At 45.0% G+C, this 24486-nt stretch overlaps 1 protein-coding gene across 8 annotated transcripts in view; it reads right to left on the reverse strand.

Annotated features, from left to right (window-relative positions):
• LOC111156037 (RNA binding fox-1 homolog 1) overlaps positions 1-24486 on the reverse strand; it is a 600640-nt gene that overhangs the window by 330839 nt on the left and 245315 nt on the right. For 3 of the 8 annotated variants that reach the window (XM_022516609.1, XM_022516603.1, XM_022516602.1), the window contains exon 1: positions 22322-22408. The exons of the other annotated variants lie outside the window; for them this stretch is intronic. In XM_022516609.1, the coding sequence (XP_022372317.1) occupies positions 22322-22408 (87 nt within the window). Of the gene's footprint in view, positions 1-22321; positions 22409-24486 lie in introns of those variants that run through there. 8 annotated transcript variants of the gene reach the window in all.

Here is a 24486-nt window from a genome sequence, read left to right on the forward strand (position 1 = left end):
ACAGAGCACCCCTCTTGCTTCCCTCTCTGCTCTCGGGCAGGTCCCTGGGTGGTCTGAGCCAAAAAGGCCTTCTGCTGGGTAGGCAACGGTCCTGCATGCAGGGGCCCTGAGGGTTCGTGTATGGAAGAGCAACTGGAGGCTCCTGCTAGGCTTTGATCACGAGCTTTGCCTCAGACCCTGCAGACAGACATCTGGGCATGACTCTATCCGCTGGCTGGCTCCCTTTCCTCCATCACTCGAGAAGGCACTGTACAGCACATCTGAGCACAGCTCTCCTGTAAGACAACCTTCAACTCTTTAATGTATTTGTATTATTTAAAAAGCAAAGCTTTCACAGACTTCAGAATTACAAGGACCTTTAACTTAAAGCTCTCAGAATAAACCAGACTGTGCTGTCGCCCTGCTTAAAATTTTCCAGGGGCCTCTTATCACCACTCGATAAAAATCCGAATTCCTTACCACATTCAGCAGGGCCCTACCTCACCTGGCCCCCGCCTGCCTCCTCCACATCGCCTCCCACTCTCCTTCCCCTTGAACACAAGACTCCAGCACTCCTGTCTTCCCCTGAGCGCTATGTGCTTGCTGGTCTCTCTTGGTGGGATGCTTCTTCTTGAATTTGTTCTAGTCTTCAATGTCACTGCTCAGAGAGCCTCAGCTGACCACCCTTGTCCAGGAGAGGCCCACACACGCAGGCCACTGTGTCATGGAGCACCTTTCTGTTCTTCTCTCCATAACAAGCACTTAAAAGAAGTCCCATAATAAGGGCCTTGACTCTCTTAAGGGCTGTATCTCCAGTGCCTAGAACTATGCCTGGCATTGGATCAATGCGCCATTGCTACTGATGAATAAATGACCAGATGACCATATTCTCTATTATAACTGATTATAATGCATCAGTCGCTATGTTGGAGCACCAGGGTTGAGACACACAGCCTTGGAGGGGGCTTCTTGGGCCTCCCTCTTTCCCTTCCAAACCCATGAGGCCTTTTGCATATACCATATTTACCCGAGTAAACACCACTCCCACTGAAAGGAAATATGCTTTTTGGCCTTGACCTTGTTTTGCCTTCAGCAAAATGCCTTTGGCTGTCAGCAGCTTGAAGCCTGGGCAGAGCAGGGGGAGGGAGGTGTAAATGACCCTGAAGGTTGAAAGGAAAAGAAATTATCACCCAACAGATTGGCAAAAATTTAAAAGATTGATGATGTCCACTTTTGGCGCGGAAGCAAGGAAACTTGTCTATCATACCGTCTTTGAGGGAATGACAATTGGCAAAGCCATTTTCTGGAGGGCATTTGGCAGTCCCATTTAGAATATAAAACCAGCAAACCCAATTCTAGGCTTTTCCCTCAACCTATTTTCATACGTGTGCACAAACACAGATGTGCAAGGGCATGCACTGGCAGCCCTGTCGCAGGGAAAACAAACAAAACCAGAAGCTACCAAAATGGGTATAAAAGGCAAGATGGCTAAATAAATTGTGGTATGACCATATATGGAATTTTGTTCAGTCTGTTCAGAATACTAGGGCAGATTTCTATGTGATGACCAGAGAAGGTGGCCACGTTCGTGTTGTTAGATACATAAAAGCAAGTAACAGAACAATGCGGGTGGACAGGATCCCATGGACCTTTAAACACATGCGCCATGTTCCTGTATATGTGCGCATGTGCGTAATGACACCGGCGGGGAGGGGGGGTGCAATTCCAAACTACTGCTCCGATCTGTTACAATGCATCACCTCTTTGTAGGGGAGTGGGGGAGAGGAGTGGGGCTGTGGTAGACAGACTCACATGCGTTCCTCTGTGTTAATGTGTATTTCTTGGAAGCGTTTTGGGGGAAAATATACCATTACACTACAGTTTTAAAAGAAAAATAAAGTGGGGTGCCTGGGTGGCTCAGTGGGTTAAGCCTCTGCCTACGGCTCAGGTCATGGTCTCCCGGTCCTGGAATAGAGCCCCGCTTCCGGCTCTCTGCTCAGCAGGGAGCCTGCTTCCTCCTCTCTCTCTGCCTGCTTCTCTGCCTACTTGTGATCTCTCTCTCTCTCTCTCTCTCTCTCTCTCAAGTAAATAAATAAAATCTTTAAAAAAAAAAAAAAAGTAAAAGAAAGAGGGTTGCAGGATCTTAGCAGAACCCCGGCTGGGGTGAGGGATGGGATCTGTGCCTCCATCAGAGGGAGACTGAGGGCCAGAAAAGACAGTCAACGGTCTCTAATTCAAATCCCAGGATTCCCCGTTCGCCCACTATGTGAACATGATCCCGGCCGCCTAACTTCTCTGCCTCTTGGCTTCTCCTCTATGAAGCTGGAATCAGGGCAGTACCCGCCTCTTTGAATTTTTGTGAGGATTAACTAAGATAATGCCTGTTAAATGCTTAGCACACCACCCAGCATGAGGCAAGGGCAAATATGAACTATTAATTTTATTATTGTTAAGTTGTTCTCATCTTTCAGCACTCAGATCTGCTCAGATGAGGGAAAGGCAAAGGAGAGAAAAGAGAGCATAACATGGCAGTTTAATTAATTCCATCTTACAGAGTACTGCTGCCCCACAGCACATTCAGCAATGAAAGAAATGTTCTATATTATGCTGTTCGACACAGTAAAGACAAAACCAGGTGTCTAGCGAGCACTGGAAATATTAAGAGTTTACCTTAATGTAAATCGCAATCGCGACGTGGGGCTAGAATGGACAGCACGTTTCTAGAGAATTTCACTCTTTTCCCCAGAGAAAGTAACCTCCTTCTCTCCTGAGGGTCCCTGGTACTGACGATGGGCACACGTCACAGTACTTAAAATATTAGGAAACCCTAAGCATTTCATCTCGCTTGGGGTGGAAGAGGTGAGTTTAAAAGGTTTTACGAAGCAGGTCCCTTCTCATTTTTCTGATTGCTCGATGAGACCCACATGGTGCTACCCTGCCTTTCGTGCCATCTTTGGGACACTTTTGAACCTCCTTAATCTTCTTACGAGAGAAGAGGCCCCAGACAAGGCAAACACCGTCAGCAAACAAAAGTAATGGTGTATTTGCTAACACTGTTTTGTCTTCAGCATATTTTTTTTTTCATCAAACTACAACATCTACCATAGAATTCTTCCTTTAAAAAGTACAATGCAGTGTTTTCTAAGACCATTACAGAGTTACTATTTAATTCTAGAACATGTTCATTGCCCCTAAAAGAAAGAATGTACCCATTAGCAGTCACTCCCCGTTCTTCCTCCCCCGGCTTTCTAGCAACCACAACTCTGCTTTCTGTCTCTACAGATTTGCTTATTCTGGGCACTTTGTGTAAATGGAATCATATACTATGCGGTCTTCTGTGTCTGGCTTTTGTCATTAACCATAACATTTTCACAGGCCATCCGTGTTATAGCATGTATTACTACTTCATTCTCTTTCATGACCGAATGATTCCCAGTGGATGATGGACCACTCTTTGTTTATCCCTTCGTTAGTCAATAGACATTTAGGTTCTTGTCATCATTTGGCTTTCATGAGTAATGCTGCTATGAACACTCAGGCCCAAGTGTTTGTGTAGGGATGTCTTATCTTCAGTTCCCTTGGGCTTGCACCTAGGTGTGGAATTGCTAGGTCATATCGTGACCCTATGTATAAGTTTTTGAGTCATTACTAAGCTATTTTCCAAAGTCACTGCAAAATTTTGCATTCCCACCTGCAACATACGCCCGTCCCGGTATCTGCACATCCTCACCAGCACTTGTTATGGTCCGTCTTTTTATTGCCGCATTCTAGTTGACATGATCAGCATTTTTTCAGTAGATACTATTTATTGAGGCCTTGTGGTGGGGAGGTTTGACTGAATTAGTGATGCATAGTTTCCTTTTGTAAATTAATTCATACTACTTATAAAAACAGAATCGAATTCAATCATAGCATTAAATAGATAATAGTGCTTGTGCTACAAAGCGGCTGAAGATCTGAAGTTTAGGAAACTGTGGCTAAAGACAAAGCTTTGGGTTCCCCCCATGGGGTCCACACATGGACCTGAGACCTAAAGTCATCTGCAAAAGTGGTGTGTGTGTGAGCGCACATGTGTGCCCATGTGTATGCATGTATGTGTGTGTGTGTGCGTGATTGAAAACTTCTGCTTTCATCTAGTTAGCCTTGCACCCCATGCACATGAATGAGCAGTAGAGAAGCCAGGAGATTTGCTCACTGATGCACAGACATCCAGGGACAGGTCTGGAATAAGAGTGAAGTCTTCAGAACTCCTGCCCCAGGATCCTTCTGGAATTGCATGGAAAATTTAGAAATATCACTCAGCCAGTGTGTGTAGGTGGGGCCATTCTCACTTTTCCTGGAGAAGGGCCACAACTTCTGGCTTTCTTTATTATTCTTTTCCACCTTACTTGTCTTTGGGATTTGGACACAAAGGGCCCTGGAGAACAGGGCCACCACACAACAGAGATGGGGAGCCCGAAGCAAGTTCAGTGCAGACGGATCCCCGTGAGCTTTGCTATTCCCTAGCGGAAAGTGACTTGTAAAGGGAGGGGTTGCCAATCCAAGGGAGGCACGCCACCACATCTGGGAGGGGGTGATGCAAATTCTGGGCGCAAGATATGGAATGTTCTGTCTCTTCCTACTTGGTCCTCCGGCCCAGAGTTGGGGGGTAAGGCCAGTCCCTCTGCCCTGTTTGGGGACATGTACAAAGACTTAGATTACACAGTATTGCAGTGACTGGTTGACCTTCTCTGAAAGGCTTTCTCCACCCAGAAGCCACAAAGTCACAAAGCCATGGCTGTCTCTGGAACAGAGATTCTTAAGGACGTTTCTGCATGGGGTGTGCGGACAATCAACTAGAAGTTAGAAACCCTTCCACCACAAGACCACAGGCTCACAGTGTAACATATGCTCCGAGCGGGAATTTCCAGGCGCCCCAATTAAGAATCCATGCCCATGAATCACTCTATGGGAGCCCCTCTTTCTTTACCAGCTCTGGAGAGTGGCCTCAAAGTCACTGGTGAGGGTCACGATGGACTTTTTCCTGGGGTTGGAAACTTCTCAGCAGCAGTTAGGAAACACAGCTGCTGACAGCTGAAAATTCTCTGCCTGGGCCTCCAGCTCAAGCGACAGAATGTGTGTTTCCATGGCACTCCCAGAAACAGGTGGCTTCTAAACTCTGGAAAAGCACATTCCCCTGCCCCACAGTAAATCAGCTGCTCTCTGTGGACATGTGTATTTCAGGCATGGACGGGCACAGTGTCAGGTGTCTCCAAGACAAACCCAGGAAGCTCGGAAGAGAGGAGTGGAGGGAAGAAGGATCTCAAGACAGGGTAGGATGGGAGCTTAAGGGCAGAGCACCAGGATCTTCCTTAACATGAGTAATTCCTTCTTCCTTCCTGCATTATTTCCTTCGTGACACTTACTAAAATGAGAATCCATCTACTCATGTGTCGTTGTAGCTGCTCCGTTCTTGGTTTTGTCTCTGTCTCCTACGAGATCAGTGAGGAAGGGATCATATCTGACTCCTTGCACACTGTGCTATTAATGTCTAGCATTGTATCTTGCATACAGTAGGTGCTCAATAAATGTCTGAAGAATTACCCAAAGAATAAATCTACCAGTCATGCACAATAATCTTTGCTGCTGCTCTCCGACACACAAACCTCTCCTTCTAGTGTACACATGAGTAAACTGAGGCTCAGAGAGGTAAAAATATCTATTCAAGATCAAATGTAATAGGAGGGATGGCTGATTCTAGAATTCAGGTCTGTCTGAATCCAGACTCCCAGGTTGTTCCTGTTGTTACAAATGACAAAAGTGAGACGTCTCGCCCCCGGGGGCCTTCCCTACTTCTGCTAAGACAAAAATAAGAGGAAAATCAGCCAGCCCTAAGACAGAACTGTCCTCTGATGGAAAATCCAGTCCAGGAGCACATGGCTCACCAGATGCTGTGTGCAGCTGTGGTACGGCAAGACTTCATAAGCGCCCAAGACGGATCCCCCATGCTCAAGCAGGTTCGCTTGGAGCCCTTGGACATACTTGTGGGCCATTAACAATTAAACACACACGCAGTCCCCCAAAGCCACGGAAGTTACCAGACCCACGCACACAGACACACTTCTATGATTCCCAGCATCCTCTCACTCTCTTTCCACAATCCTTGTGATTTTCTGCTCCAACCTGCCCCTGCCTCCCCACCAGAAACTGTCCCTCCTTTCTGGCCAGAATTCTCTAGTTGATAAAGATCCTGGCTTAAAGCGAGGATATTTATTAGCCAACCATGGATACCATGGTGTTGGTGATTTCCACTGAATGCATGCTGGTCCTCCTCCCTGTTTCCCATCTTGTCCCACTAGAGACCACTAGACCAAGTACCATGTAGCTTCTGGAGGAAATCTTTTTAAAAATGTAAAATCAGGTCACGGTGTTCCTCAACTTGAAGCTTCCCAGTGGTTTTCCATCTGTCTTAGATGGAAATCTTACCTCCCTGCAAAGCCCAAGAAGACTGAAGGTGATCTGGTTGCTGACCGCACATATGACTTCATGTCCTACCTCTTCCTCGGTCATCCACCATGTCCCCGTCATATTGACCATCTTTGTTAGTCCCAAATGTGCCTTTAGGGCTTCCATGTGTCCCCCTTTGCCTGAATTCTCTTCTCTACACCAGGACGTTACATAATTGGCTCCTACTGTCCATCAGATCTGAGCTCAACTTTGCACCTTCCGTCCTTCAACTACCCCAAATAACCCTCTTAATGACTATCATGGAATCTGTCTTATTTTCTTCATAGTATGTAACACCATCAGATGTTCTGCTTATTGCCTTTTTTCCTCCATTAAATCTGAGTGGTTTTATTCACCCCTGCAAACCTATTGCCCAGCACATGCTGAACACTCAATAAATATTTACTAAATTTTTGAATGCCTATGGAAACCAATCTAGAGACATCCAAATCTCCAAACTAAGTCCCCTCCTCGGCCTCCGCCATGTACATGGCCTGTCATCACCCTCATTTTCATTGTGAGGGGTCAGATATAAAGATGGAAAGAAAAGCACAATAACTGGTAAGCTACTGATTGAAAAAAAGGTCTTTTGCATTTTCTGCGCACACTGGCAAGGGCTGGCTGGCTCACTTCATCCTAATGCCATGGGGCAGGCCCATTCCGGGACTTCTTTCTCCAATCTATCAAGGGAAAATGTTATACTTTTAGGACTTAAGGGAATTAGGAGAAGGATTTAGTTTTTAAGAGAGAAAGTGAAGTCATTTAAATTGAAAACTGATCTTGGGCCCGAGACGTGCATTTGGTTTGCGAGAGAAATACTCGGGCAGGAGTGATGAGAGCTGACAAGGCAAGTCTGCTCTGTCTCCCCGTCCCGGCTTCTGCGAGAAGGCTGCCCGGAAGATAGCTTGATCTCTTGAGCAGCTTGGTTTTTAGTCCTAAAATGGGCATGAACTTTGGCCAGATCTCTAAAGGGGAGTTGTGTGTTTCACGAGTCGGATGTGCACTCATGCCTCATGGATGGATGGAGTTTCTCTTTTCCTCACAGGAAAGCGTATCATTTGGAGTCCCCACTGCATGGGACTTTGGAGAAAGCTGAGAGCAGAAGCCACCCACTTAGTTGGTTGGAGCCAGCCAACCTCTGCCTATTCTCTTCTCTCTTCTCTTGATCCTCTAATCCCCGGGGATACGTGGTTGGTTCCTCTCCTTCATCCCCGAATTCCCTGTTCCACGGACTTAAATGCTATAATTTTCTGATGCTCCATTTACTTAAAGATATTAGCCGCATGTTTTGTTATAAGCTATCGCCTTAGTCTCAGTGTTCCGAACAGAAAGGATATTTATTAGTTGAAAAAATAGTTGATTCTATTTTTAAAAGTTTCTTTATTTAAAAAAAGCTGGCTGCAGTGACATAAATGTTTATGTATAGGATGAGAGTATGGGAACTTTTGGGTAAAAACATCCATGTGCAGTAAGAAGATGGAGAGATATGTACAGTGATTCCAAGGGGTTATTTCTGGGTGCTGGGTTACAGTTTGTGTGTCTGTGTGTATGCATGCACTTTTGTGTGTATTTGTTTGTGCTTTTCTGATTAAATGTATTTTGCATTAATCTTGCATTAATTTTATAATTAGAAAAATTGGCAACAATTATTTTCAGTGAATTGCCTGTTGGAAAGGAACCTAAGAAGGAGGCCATAAGCTTAAATCAAAGACCAAACAAATCAGCGGCTTGCTGAGACTGGTACCAAGGTGTGACAACTGTGCTACAGGTGCACAGCTCTACGCAAAACACACTAGCTGGGCTGGACTTTGGACACAGGTGAGGTCCACCAAAGGCCATCAATAAACCATCCTATGAGTCGTCTCTTGGGATGGGTTCTGGTTCAATGGCAATCCTCAACCGACCTCCTTCCCAGGACTGTTCAACAAGACTCCAACTGGGTCCCAAGTACATGGCGGGTGGTGGTGGGTGGGGGTAGGGTTGGGGCAGGTCTGAGACATAGTTCACTAACTCGGTGTTGAACGGTACCCCAGGCTGGATCCATCAGATTCTTTCCTGGGCATCTGGAACTTGAATAGAGACACAATGGCTAGTGGTCTTTGCAGCTGAGTCACTGTGGTTTCTGAACCTTAGCAAGAATGACATTTGAGCCAGATAATTCTGGTGAAATCTGAATAATTCTGGTTGCCCTATGCATTGAAGAGTGCCAACGGCAACCACCCTCCGATTGTGACAACTAAAAATGTCCCTAGAGGACTGAGAACCACTTACCTGAAGAGGTCCACCAATGCTGCCTGCTGAGGTCTTTAGGCCTGCCCTACCTCCTCTATGTGCCTTGGATTGAGTCTCATTTCTTTTCCCCCTTTTGAACCCAAGAACATCTTTGCATTCAATGGCTTAGGCATTATGCCTCAAAACCCACAAAAATGTAAACACCTCCATCACTAAATGTTTGTTCAACTAGGCAGGATTGGGTTCTGATCCTCGACCAGAGGGATCTTAACAAAAACACTCGTATTCAAAAATCATCGTTGGTTTCTTGACATTCAAAATTATCTTTCAACCCATAGAAAGCCAAACAGTTCTTAATTTACCTTATCTTTGCTATCAGAGCAGATCTGAGCACAAAGGCATGAATGAAACAGGGGCTTCTGGGCCACATGGGACACTGAAACATACCGCGATACGTCAGCAGCGAGAGCCCCACAGAGTAAAGCAAGATGGCGCAGAGGAAGAGTCACCTAACCAGGGAGGGTAGGGGGCTTGGTTGTGATGGGGTGTTTAGAACTAACGCCAGCAGGTACAGAAGCTGGAAAGCCGGGAAGCAGAGACGTCATCAGACACACGCCTTGCCCGTCCCCGGGAGGGAACGCTACAAAGTGTTCCTTCATGAAGCTCTCACTAGCTAGAACCAAACACTAAAGAAAATACTCATGCAGACAGCATTGCGCACCCAAACCCCACAACTGTTTGAACAGATAAGAATTCCATATGGTCTGCATTACCCTCAGCAATGGAAGGCTTTTTATCCATCCCCAGGCTACCCCATCACCAGGAAGCAAGTGGGAGCTCTGGTCCCTTACAATGCAGACAGGGACAGGACACAGCAGCTGATGACTGGCGTTCTGTATGATGGGTGAACGCATCCAACATCTGCTCAGCCCCCACACAAATCTTAAGGCCCTCTGGCAGGCAGCACCAAGTCCCTCAGCTAAGTCACAGTGGGAACCACCTGCCAAAACGCCAGGTGTGAAACAAGCCCTAGCTCATTAGAGTCCTTAAGCCCCCACCTAAATTCCTGGAAAAGGCTCCAGGCAAATACAGGGCTGCCCGCACCGCCAGGCTCTACGAGGCCGTGGGAGCCGCCTTATTAAGATGGTCATTGGACGGTCCACGTCAATTTCACATTTTCTGTCAAAACCTCCCAGATAGCAGGCACCTCGGTGTTTACACCTCTCAGCAGAACAAATGCAGAGCTGTTGAAGGGAGAAATAACACACCACCACAGTAACAATAGAAGACATCGCTTGCAAGCTGTCCACGGCCCCTGGAGTAACTGACATGTTTGACAGAGAATGTGTGTTGGTAACGTTGCTTGATTTGTGTTTAAAGAGAAAACAGAAAGTGCATTTCCAGGAGGTTTAGACATTGATAACCAAAGAGAAGGTCTTGTAAACAAAGCCACAAGGACCATGTCCCAGCAGTCCCCTCCTTGCCGTTTGTCACCGCCCCTCCTCCCGTTTTGATCTCCCGGAGGAATCGGGCTTCCACGGGGGAACAAGACCTCCTGACAGAAGGCTGAGAGACAGAGGGAGGAAAGCTGATCAGAAATGACAGCGGCACAAAACCCTGTTAGCCTTCCACTCAGAATAGGTTGTAGGGGGAAGAGACAAGGCTGTTCCCCTGCGGAGGACGAGCAGAGGCGTCGGAGCCATGAAGCACAGCGCGGTCCTTGGGAGCATCCCCAAGTCTGCCGTTCCCAAGCCCTGAGAGCTAGGGCAGGTTATTTTATTTCCCTGGGCCTCTGTTTCCTTGAAAATAGGTCTCTCCAGGATGGTTTGGAGCAGTAGAAACAACCTATGGAAAACATCTGATGGAGTGACCAGCAGCCATAGCAATGACAGAAATAATAGTAATGTAATTATTAGCATGTAAGTATAATATAGTAATCATAAAAATATTACTACTATTTGACTATGTTACATAGGGTCATATGACCATTTGTTATATGTATGTTATAATATGTAGCATAACCATATTACATAGTACTGCTACCATTTATGTTACATAGGAACATATAACCATATGTATTATAAATCACATATTATATGACAATTATTATATGTTATATGTAATTACATAATGATACATGATATTACATATAATTGTGTTTTATTTTATGTATCATTACATAATTATAGGTAATAGCATATTATAATTATAAAACATAATTATATCTGATAATCACATACTGTATATTATATGTGTATTATATGTAATACATGTTATTACATATATCACATATATCATGTAATATTATCTAATCCTCATGTTATTTTTATTTCTATTCTTCTTTTTTTTAAGCTGCTATTTAGGGCCACCTGGGTGGCTCAGTCAGTTAAGCATCTACCTTCGGCTTTGGCCCTAATCCCAGGGTCCTGGGGTCAAGCCCCCAAGGTGCGCTCCCTGTTCAGGGAATCTGCTTCTCCCTCTCCCTCTGCCCCTCCCCCCAACTCATGCTCTCTCTCGCTCACTCTTTCTCTCAAATAAATAAACAACATATTTTAAAAAAGCATCTATCTATCCATCTATCTGTTTTGAGAGAGAGCACAAGAGAGCGTGTGCTCATGGGCATGCAAGGTTGGGGGTGTGTGGGAGAATCCTAAGCAGGCAAGAGCCAGATGCGGGGCTCAGTCTCACCATTCTGAGATCAAGACCTGAGCCAAAATCAAGAGTCAGATGCTTAACACACTGAGTCACCCAGGCACCCGGTGTTATCTCTATTCTTATTTCTTTATTCTTATTAACTCATTTGATCCCCAAAAGCAACACTGGTAATGATCCCCATGTCATGGAGGAGGATACTAAAGCACAGATTTAGGTGCTTTTAATATGTTCATTTTACAGATGAGAAACCTATAGCACGGAGTGACTTAGGAACTTCCTAAGGAGGCAAAGCTGAGATTCTAAGCCAGTCGTCTGGCTCAAGCGCGTGCACTCTTAGCCAATACGCAATATACAAAGTCAAATATCGATATGTATGAACACTCACTATTGCCTCTGTTACATAGTTAGCTCTGGTGTTATCCATGGCACTGTTGCAGCTGCACTTGGAAATAAACTTGCTAATATGCTTCCTGAGTACTTTCCACATGCCGGGCACCGTGCTATGAACTTTACATGCTTTCGTAAATGCCACCCAACAAAGTTAATGCTGCTGAGAGAGGGCAGCAACCGTGCCTGAGGTCACACAGGTAGTAAGCGACGCCCAAGGTCACATAGGTGGGGGCAGGAGATGAGCCAAGCATCCAGTCCAGAGCCCAACCCCTACATCACCGCATTAGCCTGCTTTTTCCTTCCCCAAACATATCACTTTGCTTAGATACCGTAGGTGAGGTGCCTCACACACCACCCGGCACCTCATCAATGCCTGAAAACAAGCAGCTGCTGTGGTTTTTATTATAACTAAATGCAAAAAGCCCGGTAGGCATTGTGTCTTCCAAGAAAATGATGTCAGCATGAATTTATGACACCGTCTGTTCGGAGGGTAGATCCACCGCCCCTTTTAAACCTCAACAAAGCCCCTGCATTGTTGGGCAACACCAGTTCCCAAGTCCAGCCCCTCATGGGAAACCCGGGATTGCTGGTGAAGCACATGGTTCACCGGGCCCTGCCCTTCTGATGAAGACAATCTGGGATCCGTTGTTGATGAACTTGCCTGCGCTCCGATCAGTGGCAGGACTGGACGGGAGAACACATAGATGGAGGAGGTCCTCGAAGAAACTCGGAGCCGTGCTTCTCCCGAAGGCTCCCCACAAGCTGCCCCAGTGCCAGTCGGCAGTCTTGCACTCACACTCCTCCCTGCCACCGGGTGCTGACAGATGGGAGCTATTCTTATTATTTAACATTTATTAAGCGCCCACAGTGTGCCGAGAGCTGCATGGAACAGGGGTGTGGGTGGTCCCAAAGAGTTTGTCCCCAGAAGGCTATGGCCACATGGAGGGGAGGGGACAGGCCTCTCTTTCCCCCTTCAAAGTCTACTCCTCTCAGCCAACTCCAGTTCCAGCTCCAGAAGTCCTACTGGAACCAGTGGACAAAGATTGGGGCAAAGATTCAATGTGAGTGAGACCTGTCCATCCTGCTTTGTGTATGACCAGCAGCCCGAGCTCCCCAGACCCATTGACTCAGGGGATGCCAAGGGGATGAGTTTGATACAACCCAAGGCCATGGGCTATGCATGTTAAATCCCTTTCTCCCTCCTCCACCAGCATCCCCCAATGGCACCCTACTCTGTCCAGCTGCACCAAAAGGCAAGACCCTGGTTATCGAGAATCTCCACGGAGTGAGGGAACAGACAGCTACAAATGTGCTCACTCACCCCTAAATCTAGAGCATCTTCATATGAAAAAGAAAGTGCAACAACCCAGGAAATGGTGAGAAAAACCAGGACGGCAGCAACGCTGGCCAACCTCTCCGGAATGCCTGCAGTGGGCAGGTGTTGTTCTCCGTGTGCCGCAAACATCATCTCAGCAAGTCTTCAGGGCTCCCTCCTGAAGTGAGTGAGACTGTCCCCCGCTGTCAAGTTGAGACAATGGGAGCTCAGAGAGGTGAAGCCCCACATCACACAGGGGCCAAGATGACTACTCAGATTGGTCTGGGTGGGGTGTGCCCAGACCTATGGCCTTATGTCATGTTGCCTCATAGCATTACATGTTGCCATAGCATTGTGGTTGCAGTGCAAAGGCCTTGGGCATGGCCATTTTTGCACCCTTTTATTGCTGACATCAACTTTGGGAGGTAGAGAATATGGCCTATCACTACCGTTTTCAAGACAAGCAAGTGGAGGCTCAGAGAGGTCAAGCAACTTGCCCAAACTCACCAGGAGAAGGTTGTGGCCAGACTCAGGTTCCCTTGGTCTGAATCCTACACTCTAACCTCTCTGATCTCAATCCTTAACCACACTGCCTCATGAAACGAGAAGAAAGAGCTCTTCAGAGGGTGCTCGGTAAGAATGTCCTGGAAAGCACCAGCTGACTGTCTCCTCCAAATCCTCCCCACCTCTAGGAGCCAGTACAGATTAGAGAGCGGAAGGAAATGCAGCAGCTGAGGGGGTCCACCTTCTTCCCCCAGCGCGGATTCTGAACTCACTACACTCCTCTGAGCCAGATATAAGGTGGGACAAGACAGCCACTGCTTCAGAGGTATGGTTCTTGCTATTATCCTTCTTCCTCAGAAAAAAACAAAAACAAACAAGCAAACAAACAAACAAACAAAAAAAACCCCTTCCCTTTGTCTCCAGGAACATACCAGAAACCCTGTCATTTGGGAGGGATGGAGAAACTACTTATCGGGACCATCTTCCTGGGACTGTAGAAAAATTCTTGACTGATTTACCTACTGAGAGTGGTAAGGAGCCCATACCAGGTGGGGTGAGTGGGGTTGAGAGTCTACAGAGTTCTACCTTCCAGCAGTTATTTTTAACTTCTAACTCTCCTGTCAATGGTGTGGCCATGCACTCTACCTCCAAGGACAGAGACTGGGTCCTAATCATCTCAAGAAGAGAACCCGACACGGAACCCATAACCCACAGATAATTATTACAATGAATAAATAAACCTCACCATGACTCTCCTCTGGTTTTTACAACCCAAAGGGCTCAAGCTACGAACTAGCCATTGCAGAAGACGATGGTCCCATTTGCCCAGAGGAAAAGACCTATGGAGTACTGAGTTCAATGTTTCTGGACACCTCTTTAAGGTTCAGCAGTTAATCAAGTGGACACGCTGGCTGCTTGTGTGCTGGTGGGATGCATGTGTGATAGGACTATCTTTAGACGTGAGAGAAACATAAATAGGGGTGAGTATCTCTGTCATAAATCAGCCGGGGAAAACACTTACCCAAAACAACCTTTAAAAGACAGGGAGGGGGCTCTGCTTCACCATCAAAGGCTCAGATTGCTGAACACCAAAGCAGCAAAGTGGAGTGTGAAATCCACAAGTCTCTCCAGCTCTGCTTGTCCGATGCCAACATATTATAAAAAGCAGACTTGCTGATATAGCATGCCTTTAAAATGATCAAAATGACAGATGGTTGCTGCAGAAACACATCCTTTTTATAGGACTGATATTAATCAGAGGAGACTGACAGCGTCCCTTTAATCTTTTAATTTAAAAAAAAAAAAAAAAAAAAGCTGTTTCTATAAAACAGAATGGGGCAAGTCACCAGCATCTCCGAAGTGCTTTGGAATGACGGACGGTCCACATTATTCCAAGCTTAACTAGAAGGCTTGGGTTTTCTTTTCTTTATATATTTATGTATGTATGTATTGCTAATACAAGAGAAATGATGTTGCTGCATGAGAAGCCCAATGTTGCTTTGGTTACGGTTTTACTGAATGTCCTTATCAGACTGTCTTTACGGCCCTAGACTATGCCTGGCGTCCTCACCTGGAAAATGGTGGGAATGCTCTAAACATACCATACACTAGTGGGAGACAACTACTGTAATTAATTCAGGTGGGAAAACACTGAGTAAAATTGCCACATCCTATTTTGATCCATCGCATCACTAATGGAGAAGACATCAGTTAACTGCCTGGTGAGTATGATCCCTGGCATCAGGCTAAGAGGATAATTAGGATCAGAATTCCACACTTCCCTCCCTGGAGATGGTTCAGGGGAGGGTTCAGGGGAGAAAAAAACATGCCTGGAGGCATGTAATAGCTTCAGCTAGTACTGCTGATCATGAGAACCAGGTATGTGCTGGTCTAGAACCCTATTTTGAGAATAGGACTCATCCCCCCCCACCCCCACCCCCACCCCCCCGCCTCTATTCCCAGTCCCTCCCTGCTCAGTCTGGGAGGACTATGGCCTCCAGCTCCGATGTGAGCAGTGAGTCAAGATGATTGCTTTGGGGGTGGGCATGGTTTAAAAGACAAGCCAAGGAGAATGCTATGTGGAACTTTTGCAAGAACCGCTGGGAAAGAGACCGGCAAAGATGGGTTAGGATGTAAGTCTGGAGTTGCTTGGGGAGCCTTCTTGCTGCCCCTTGGATTTGGTGTGACTGTAAATGAAGATCAGGAAAAGACAACCACTGTGGAGTCGGGGAGAGACACGACATGGTTTGTTGGAGCCTCTGAATTCGACTGTATGTTGAGTTCAGCTGGATGTGTCCTTTCCCCATCCCACCCACAAGCAATGTGAATTAGGTTTTTGTTGCTTACAAATAAAAGAGCCCTGACTAAACACTCATCATGCCTCTCTCTCTCACTTTCTCTCTTCCTCTCAAATAATGTAGAATAAACATCTACACTGAGATCTCTATCTAGATATATCTCTAAAATATATTATATATATTATATATAATAGATATCTCTATCAGGATATATACAATATTATTTATTATATATAATATATAATATTATATTATATATTTTTATAGATATATATGTATATTATATATGTATATATGCAATATATATTATATGTATATCATATATACATATATATTATAGATAATTATATATTATAGATAACATTATATGTATATTATATGTATAATGTGTTTATAATATATATGTAATAGCATATATTATATATATTATATATATAAAGCTCTATCTATCATTTTTCTTTCCTATGTATCAGGATGTAAGCTTTGTGTTGAACGGGGTTTTGTGTGTTTTCTATTCTGCCCCGTTACCCTCTCCTACTTCACAGCTTGACATACAGTAGGTGCTCAATAAATAAGTGCTGAACCAGGAGATGAATCACACTTAAAGCTCACAACCACCTCGCAAGACAAGTACTCCTGCTTTCATTCTATAGCTGAGCAAACAGCCTTGGAGAGGTTAATTGACAAGCCCAAGGCCACACGCTTAGTAAATGCCAGAGCCAATACATCAACCCGGACCTGTGTGACTCCAAATTCTCCTTGCCACCTCCCTGACTCTTTAATTTAGTCTGCTGTTGACATGGTCTCTTTGGCAGTACAGAAAAGTCACTTAGTGACTAAGATGGAGTGGCCTCAAAGTAAATGACACCACTAGCATTTATATCAGGTGTACATTCGGATCTCTTTCCCGATCGGCATACACTCCAAACATGTAGATAACGCTGCAAGGCAGCGAGGGCAGCATCTGAAAATGGCTCCACCCGCCACAGACCAAAACAAGCGTACGTCTTTTAGGTCCACCCAGAGACGTATCCACATGACCTGCAAACTCCTTCTCTATTCCTCTACCTTTCTGCGGGGATGGTTTCTGTTGGTTCACTGTCAAAACCAGTGCTCCGGTAATTCTTGGCATTGCTACAAATGTGTATGCAGATCTGTCATAAGCTACATCGCCAGATTCAATGACGCTGATTTCTGCTTCGAAACCCAGAGTGCACGGTTTGCTTACGCCATGGCTAGCCCCATCAGACAGGCACTGATCAGCATTTCTCTGCCGCTGCCTACTCTGTGAAGTTTAAGTCAGAAAACTTACAGCCTCCAGAGAGCTTACAGTCTCAGGGAGAAAAGATGACAAAGAGTGGTGGGATGCGCATCCAGCAAAGTGGACTCTCACCTGCTGGGTTCACAGAGAGTATTTCGGAGCCGATACCAGTGTCGACCACTCGGAAATTTCATTTCTGAGACTCCTCCCAGCCCCTATTGACCTATGTCTTTGAACTGTTGAGTCCTAGGTTTAAACAATGTCCAATTCCACAGTGCCCGTGGCTTGGGAAAGATCCTGAGGCCTGTCTCGATATGTCACCACAGCACAGTGAATTCACCCAGGTGCTCTGCTCTGCTTGGAAGAGCATTCTCCTTAGCTAACCTGTGAATGCCAGCTCAACTCAAATGCCACTTTTCCCTTTTAACCACCCACTTCCCTCCTCTAAGAGACATCCACCTACCTGCTCTCCTGTGTTTTCATCTGCTTTCCCATGGGTGCACCTCAACAGTAGATGGGTGAAGAGGGAAGGCTCTGGCCCCACACACCTGATCTAAATCTCAGCTCTGTCACTGACATTCCCGTGACCTTGGGCGAGTTAAGTTTCTAGAGTGTCAGCTTCAGGTTCTTCATACGCAAAAAGGGCATCATAATGCAGGACTGTGATTCCTCATCTGAAATCTTTGGGGTCATCTGTATTTTGAAATTCAAATTTTTTTGGGGCGGGGGCATGGGGAATTGCCTTTTTTCAGAAAGGTATTTCAGTGGAAACACTGATTATGTAACACCCTTGGCAGGGTCTGGGACAGCACGGTCTGAAATCAAACACATAAATATCCCTGTAGCAAAATATATGAATATTCACACTAAGTGGGATAAAAAAAAATCTATAAATAGCCACACATCATTTCAGGTCAAGTCTGCTTCCCAAATGAGTTGGGGTGCCAAACTCCCCCCCCCAAAACCCTGATTTACAGAGCTTTTTGGAATTTAAAATTACAGATAAGGGATGGTGCGCCAATAGCACCCAACATGAAGGTTTTTAAGAGCAAATTAAAGTAATATACCTATGTATTTAAGAGAATACCTGGATCATGGCAAATACTCAGTAATTGTTCCCTGTCATTCTTCGCTAATGCATTCATTGCAATATCAGCTTTGTGTTTATCTAGTGCTCTCATCCACAGGCTGTGAACCTACAGGTCAGTGGCTGTAACTATCAGTTTTGTGTCCTGGGTATCCAGAGCAGTGTCGGGTATAGGTTACCAGTGAATGAATAACTAAATTAACAAATGCGTGGGGGAGATAGATGGGGCTCTGTTTGTACCATCCCTCATCTAGGAAAATAGCCTTTTGGTCCATTATCTGTAATACTGAGATGAGATGGGAATTACTTGCCCCAGTATGGAGAATGATTCAGCCATGTATCATCAAAGACACTTTCTGGACATATATCTACAGTGAGGGGTGTGAGTCTGAACTTACAACCTAGAGCCAAGGGCTCATTAGATCTAAATGCTAAACAAACAGACTAATCACTTACAAAGCCACTGTTTTCTTACATTGCCTGGTTTTGTGCGGCTGTGGTCCATGGCTTGGATTAGCCATCTTGGTAACTTCTGGATTCAAGACTGACTGACAATTGACTTGTCAGACTTTCTTTGTTCTCAGATCAGACAGCTCATCGATCATTCAAGGTACTGTTGAACATTTAGAAGTAAATAAAAGGTTCAATAGGAACATACATTGTTTCTTTTTAACCAAAAAGTCCGAGACTGAGATCCATACCAAGGGAAAGGAGTACTGTTTATATAACACACTCAGTAATATTACTCTTTTCCTCTTCTCTTCTGCTTCTCATGACCCTTGAAACTGTCCAAACTGTTCAGCTCAATCCCACGTGACCATTCTGGAATTCTTTACATGGCTAGAAGGAAAAACTATCCACCTTGCTATATATTCTACAAATTTAGAAATGAGATGATGGGGGGCACCTGGGTGGCTCAGTAAGTTAAGCCTCTGCCTTAGGCTCAGGTCATGATCTCAGGGTCCTGGGATCAAGCCCTGCAGTAGGCTCTCTGCTTGGCGGGGAGCCTGCTTCTCCCTCTATCTCTGCCTGCTGCTCTGCCTACTTGTGACCTCTCTCTCTGTGTCAAATAAATAAGTAAAATCTTAAAAAAAAAAAAGGAAATGAGATAATGTTCAGGATATCCAATATGGTAACCATTCTTGCTTTTCTAAGGGATAGCAGAGGGAGATCAGTGATAACTTCTGGAACAAAAGACCCTGGTGAGAAAAAAACAACTCCACTCTCTGTTTTGGTTTGTTTTTTTGTTTTGTTTTGGTTTGTCAAAAACAATGTGATGTTTCCCTAACGCCTGTTATGATGTCTGGTCAATTATTTATTTTTTCTGTCCCTAAGTGGACCAAAGTAGGGCAATGCTAGCATGAATAAAAAAAAGAAAGTGGCACTTGAAAGAATTATGAAATGGAAGTTCTTCTGCCACAGAATTGTTGGCTCTTTTTTTTTTTTTAAAGATTATTTATTTATTTATTTGACAGACAGAGATCACAAGCAGGCAGAGAGGTAGGCAGAGAGAGGAGGAAGCAGGCTCCCTGCCAAAGCAGAGAGCCCGATGCGGGACTCGATCCCAGGACCCCGGGATCATGACCTGAGTTGAAAGCAGAGGCTTTAACCCACTGAACCACCCAGGCGCCCCAGAATTGTTGGCTCTTGAGGCTGGAAAGACCTTGGGAGGAATCTCAAACTCTGATCCAACAACACTGTCAAGTGCCCACTACAGCTCTGTTTGCACATCTCCAGTCACAGGGAACTTACTACCGATGATGGAGTACACATACTATTTTGGATCACTTTCAGGTCTTGCTGATGACATTATTAAGGTGTGGGTGGCACCTTCCACCCCTACAGGAAAGCTCCTGCTTGAAAAGTTGGTAAAACAAAAGAAAAATAAAAAACAAAAACCAAACAAACAAAAAAAACCAAAAAGCATACAAGGTCAAGAAATTGGTAAGCAAGACTATATAGCCCGTTGGGATGGAGGCCAAATGGTGTCAGAAGCCTCAGCAAGAAGGTGAGTGTGAGTGTGTGTGTGTGTGTGTGTGTGTGTATGTGTGTGTGTGTGTTACAATTTTTCTCTTTGAGCTGCGTTTCCTCCCCTTGCAAAATGTTACTGCAATGGGGTGATTTGAGTTTCTTGATGTCAATGGGTAAATGACAGAGGTTCTCTCAGCAAACCAGATGAAGCTAGTTTCTTTCTAGCTGTAGCATTTCAGTGTGTTCCAGGGGAATCGGAGAGGAAGGAGATGAATATGTCACAACAGCTGGTCTAGAGGGTCCCTACTGCACTGCTCTCCTGACTTATGGGTAACTAGTTACCAGAAGTGTCACTTGGGAAAACAAAGTAGGATAGGGCTAAGATTTCCAAGTAAAATCGCTTGTTCCTTCCAAAAATAACTGGATATGTTTCTCAAAGCCTCTGCAAAGGAGGAAGAAATAGGGCCTCCCCAATTTCTCAGCTGCCCTGTGCGTCTCCTCATCTATCATTGGGGTAATACGTCCAGAGTGGCATTTCGTAATGATAGCAACATTCCAGCAAATCGATAGTTATTTAATTCCCAACAAGCTCTCAAGTCCATTAAGCCTGATTACATTCACCCATTTCAGTGGGTGCCACTATTTTTCCTACACCGGCACTTAATCTATAACAGGAACTTATGAGAACTTTCAAAAGCAATTTCAGCATCAATCAGCATAGAGTGAAGGGCACAATTTGCTTGTAATTATTTATCGGACGAGGTGGCAGAGGGTCTGACAAAACTCCCAACAGCTGACCTTCACCCCAAGTTTCCAGTATAAGCAAAAGGCCTTCCAGTCTGCTCTGGAGTCCTGCTTTAGACGCCATGTGTGCCCCATGGGCCTGCCCACACTGGGAAAGATGGAACCCTTTCCACGTTGTGAAGGCCCATTCTCCAGATGGCTCACTTATTTCCCACACACCATACCGGAGTTTCCAAACGGAGCAACGGCCGTAGTCTAGGACAGAATGTTCTATTAGTATGTAGAATCACGCCCTGCACGTCTCAAATCACCTAAGTTCTTAGAGTTCACAAAAGCCATTTGGAAAAGGGGAAAAATGTGTTTGACCAGAACCCTCCCCAGAAATGTTCACTCACAAACTAGGATATTGCAGAATTTTAAAATATAGTTGGGTGGAGGGCAAGAACAAAGGTGAAAGGACACAGTGAACACAAAAGACACTTAAATTTCCTTTCCTGTAGAAATGCAACACAGACTTATTACAAAGGGATGATTATTCTCAACCAAATAACAAGCAGACGACAACCACCTAACCATCTGGTATCCCATCATGTTCAGGCTCTGTCCCTGACTCGGTGTTAGCTTTCCACAGAGAATGTCAAACATACACAGAAGCCATCCTTGTTTAAAAAGACAAACTTATGGTGGTGGTGGGGGGGGGAAACGTCCCAAGTCTGTTATTGGTAGATGGTTCTCCCTGCACAGAATTAATAGCCTTAAAAGTCAAACCAACGCACATCTCAATCCTCCACTTGCTTGCCATCATTAAGATGTAAACAGCTGGTAAGGGATTCCTAGAATAATCTCTGAACTTCATAAATAAACCATCAACAGAATGTTCCTTTTTGCCTCAATGCCACCCCTCAACCCAGGTCGGCGGCGGGGCGGGGGGTTGGGGGGGTTTCTATGAAAATAGACAACCCACACGAAGGCAAACACAGGAATTAATGCATATTTCATGCTCCTTCTATTTTCCGGGTTAAAGCTCTTAACCAAGTCACCTCATGATAAGTTACTCTGCCTCATGATCAGCTCTGGGAGACTGAGTCCCTCAGAAAGCCGGGAAGGAGAGCAAATCCTTTGCCCCGTGGTCAACCCTCCTGAAGCAAAGGCATGAATGTTAAACAGCGCCCAGATCAATACAAGCAAATATAGCTCAACTACACCATTTATTCAGCCATGAGAGATGTCAATAGCCAGATTAGGGTGATCCATCTTTTTGATTTCCTACTGTCTTCCCACTGACTACACGAGGGCTTTTTCCTGTATTAAAAGTGTTTGCTTTCTCAACCATAAAAATTCCAATTATTACTCGGAGCGCTCTGGAGTTAAGTTGCTTGCTGGCAGTGGCCTTGAATTACCTGGATCAGTCCGGGGAAGTAGGGGGCTGCTGGAACGATCATAGGCACGCCATAGGGATGCAGGAGGACTCCTTGAGAAGGCAACATGCTTTACGTGAAGGTGTTATTCCCTCTGAAGCTCAACACATCAATGGAGACTTAGGGGAAAATCTATAGACCCAACTTCTTCTGAACTACAAAGCTGAGCGCCAAATCGCTTCTGTCAGGAGCCAAGCGCCCGTCAACGCGGAGAGGGGAAAGAAAGAAAATCCGCATCAGCAACTCTTAATGTGAAAGTTTTCTTCCCAGACGACAAAGAGACACAGCAGCTGCAGCGTTGAAGCTACCAAAATGGAAGGTGCTATTTTGGGAACGGCTTGCCTAACATGACTAACCAAATACTCTTCATTAATTTAGTTCTCAGAGAGAGTGAGAGAGAGAGAGAGAGAGAGAGAGAGAGACCAAATGACACAGAGAGAGAGGCAGTGGGGCGATCGGGTTTGGGTTCTTCCTAAAGAATTGGGGCAAAAGGCAAGGGGCAGAGTCTGCATGGGATTTTTAGCGAGAAAACCTGAGAATGTGAATTGATAGGATTATCAGTTGCCACTTAAAACTCAAGTAGGTTAATGCGAGCAGCCTTTGGTACTGATCAAACAGAAGCTAAGACGACGGTCTAGTTTGTGCTTCTCTCCCTCTCTCTGGTTTTAATTTTAAAGGGGCAATCTGTGCAAATAATACAATAATCACACCAGCTAACATTTGCAGAGTGCGCTTACGCACAGAGAATGAACTAAGTTATTTACACAGGCTAAGTCATTTATTCCTGCAACTCTCTGAACTACGTATTATCTGTTCTGGGCGACACATGGGAAAAGGGGCTCACCCTGGTCGAATAGTTTGCTCACAGTTGGAGTGTCTGAGCCTTGGTTTCCTCATCTGGGAGACTGAGTAATGAGAGACCCTACTCATAGGGTTGTGTGACAAAGCCCCTGGTACGATGCTGGAAGCTATCGGCCATTCTTATCCCATCTTCCCTGTTCTCCTGACAGTCGGTATGGACACATCTCTGGCTTCAGATTGAAGGTGCAGATACATTCAAATCGTCACTCCTGTAGCAAGAAGGCACATGGGCTGGTGGAGAGCTCCCTGATTTTAAAAGCAAGGATGTGAAACAGACAAAGCAAGTCCGCCCAGCTAATGCTGAAGGCCCAGGGATCATAGGAAATCACCTTCAAACCGAACATCCGCTTGCCACATTCCACCTCTAACTCTAAGCAGGACATAAGATATAGATTTTGTAGAAACTCGGAGAGCTTCAGACACCACAAAACATATTCAACTATTGGCTTTTTCTAAATCCAAATGTCAATTCCTCCACTTTCAGATAGCCAAGGTGTTTTTACACTACACTAATTTTAGTTGCTTGATTTAGCTGCATAATTACATTTCTAGATAACAACAGTGGACAGCATTTGGCAGAGAATTCAATTATTTAAGGCTGAATTTTGGCCATCTTGACAAGATTTCTCTGTAATTGATTCTCGTGTATCAAAGTGGCCACACTGTTACAATTCAGAAAGCTCCAGTAACAGCTGCAAGTTGACCCCTCTTACTTAACAGCTTGATACTGTTTCTAACTTTAGCTTTTGACTCTGACTTTCAACACTGTGCTTCTGAGAAGTTACTGGGGAGGACAGAGGCATCTCCATGAGACAGCTTCCCGGGATGGGAGAGCTATTCATTACTTTGGTAAGGGCTGGGTCAGATTGATTTATGTCTCTTCAGTGTTATAAAATGGAAGGACTGTTGGAGGAGGAGGCAGGAAATAATCTGGTCACTCAGGCTAGAAACTTACACATTTAGATCCTTGGTTTCCTAAACTAGAACCGAGGTAACGATATCCACTTACTCTTCACCAAGACTGCTCCAAAGGGCAAAATTCTGGGAGTGTTTTGGAAACTTCAGTTACATAAATACAAAGGATCATCATATTTATTACTGTATCTATTGTTTCGGTTAAAGAACCTGAGGAGTTTGGAGAGAAATGAGAAATATATTGCGCATGGGCATATAGATACATAGCTATACCCTTTGCAGAAGGCATTTTCTTTTCTTTTCTTTTCTTTCTTTTCTTTCTTTCTTTCTTTCTTTCTTTCTTTCTTTCTTTCTTTCTTTCTTTCTTTCTT

This window comes from Enhydra lutris, unplaced genomic scaffold (assembly GCF_002288905.1).
Source record: "Enhydra lutris kenyoni isolate GAN:26980312 unplaced genomic scaffold, ASM228890v2 scaffoldscaffold45, whole genome shotgun sequence".
In the NCBI taxonomy this organism is placed as follows: domain Eukaryota; kingdom Metazoa; phylum Chordata; class Mammalia; order Carnivora; family Mustelidae; genus Enhydra; species Enhydra lutris.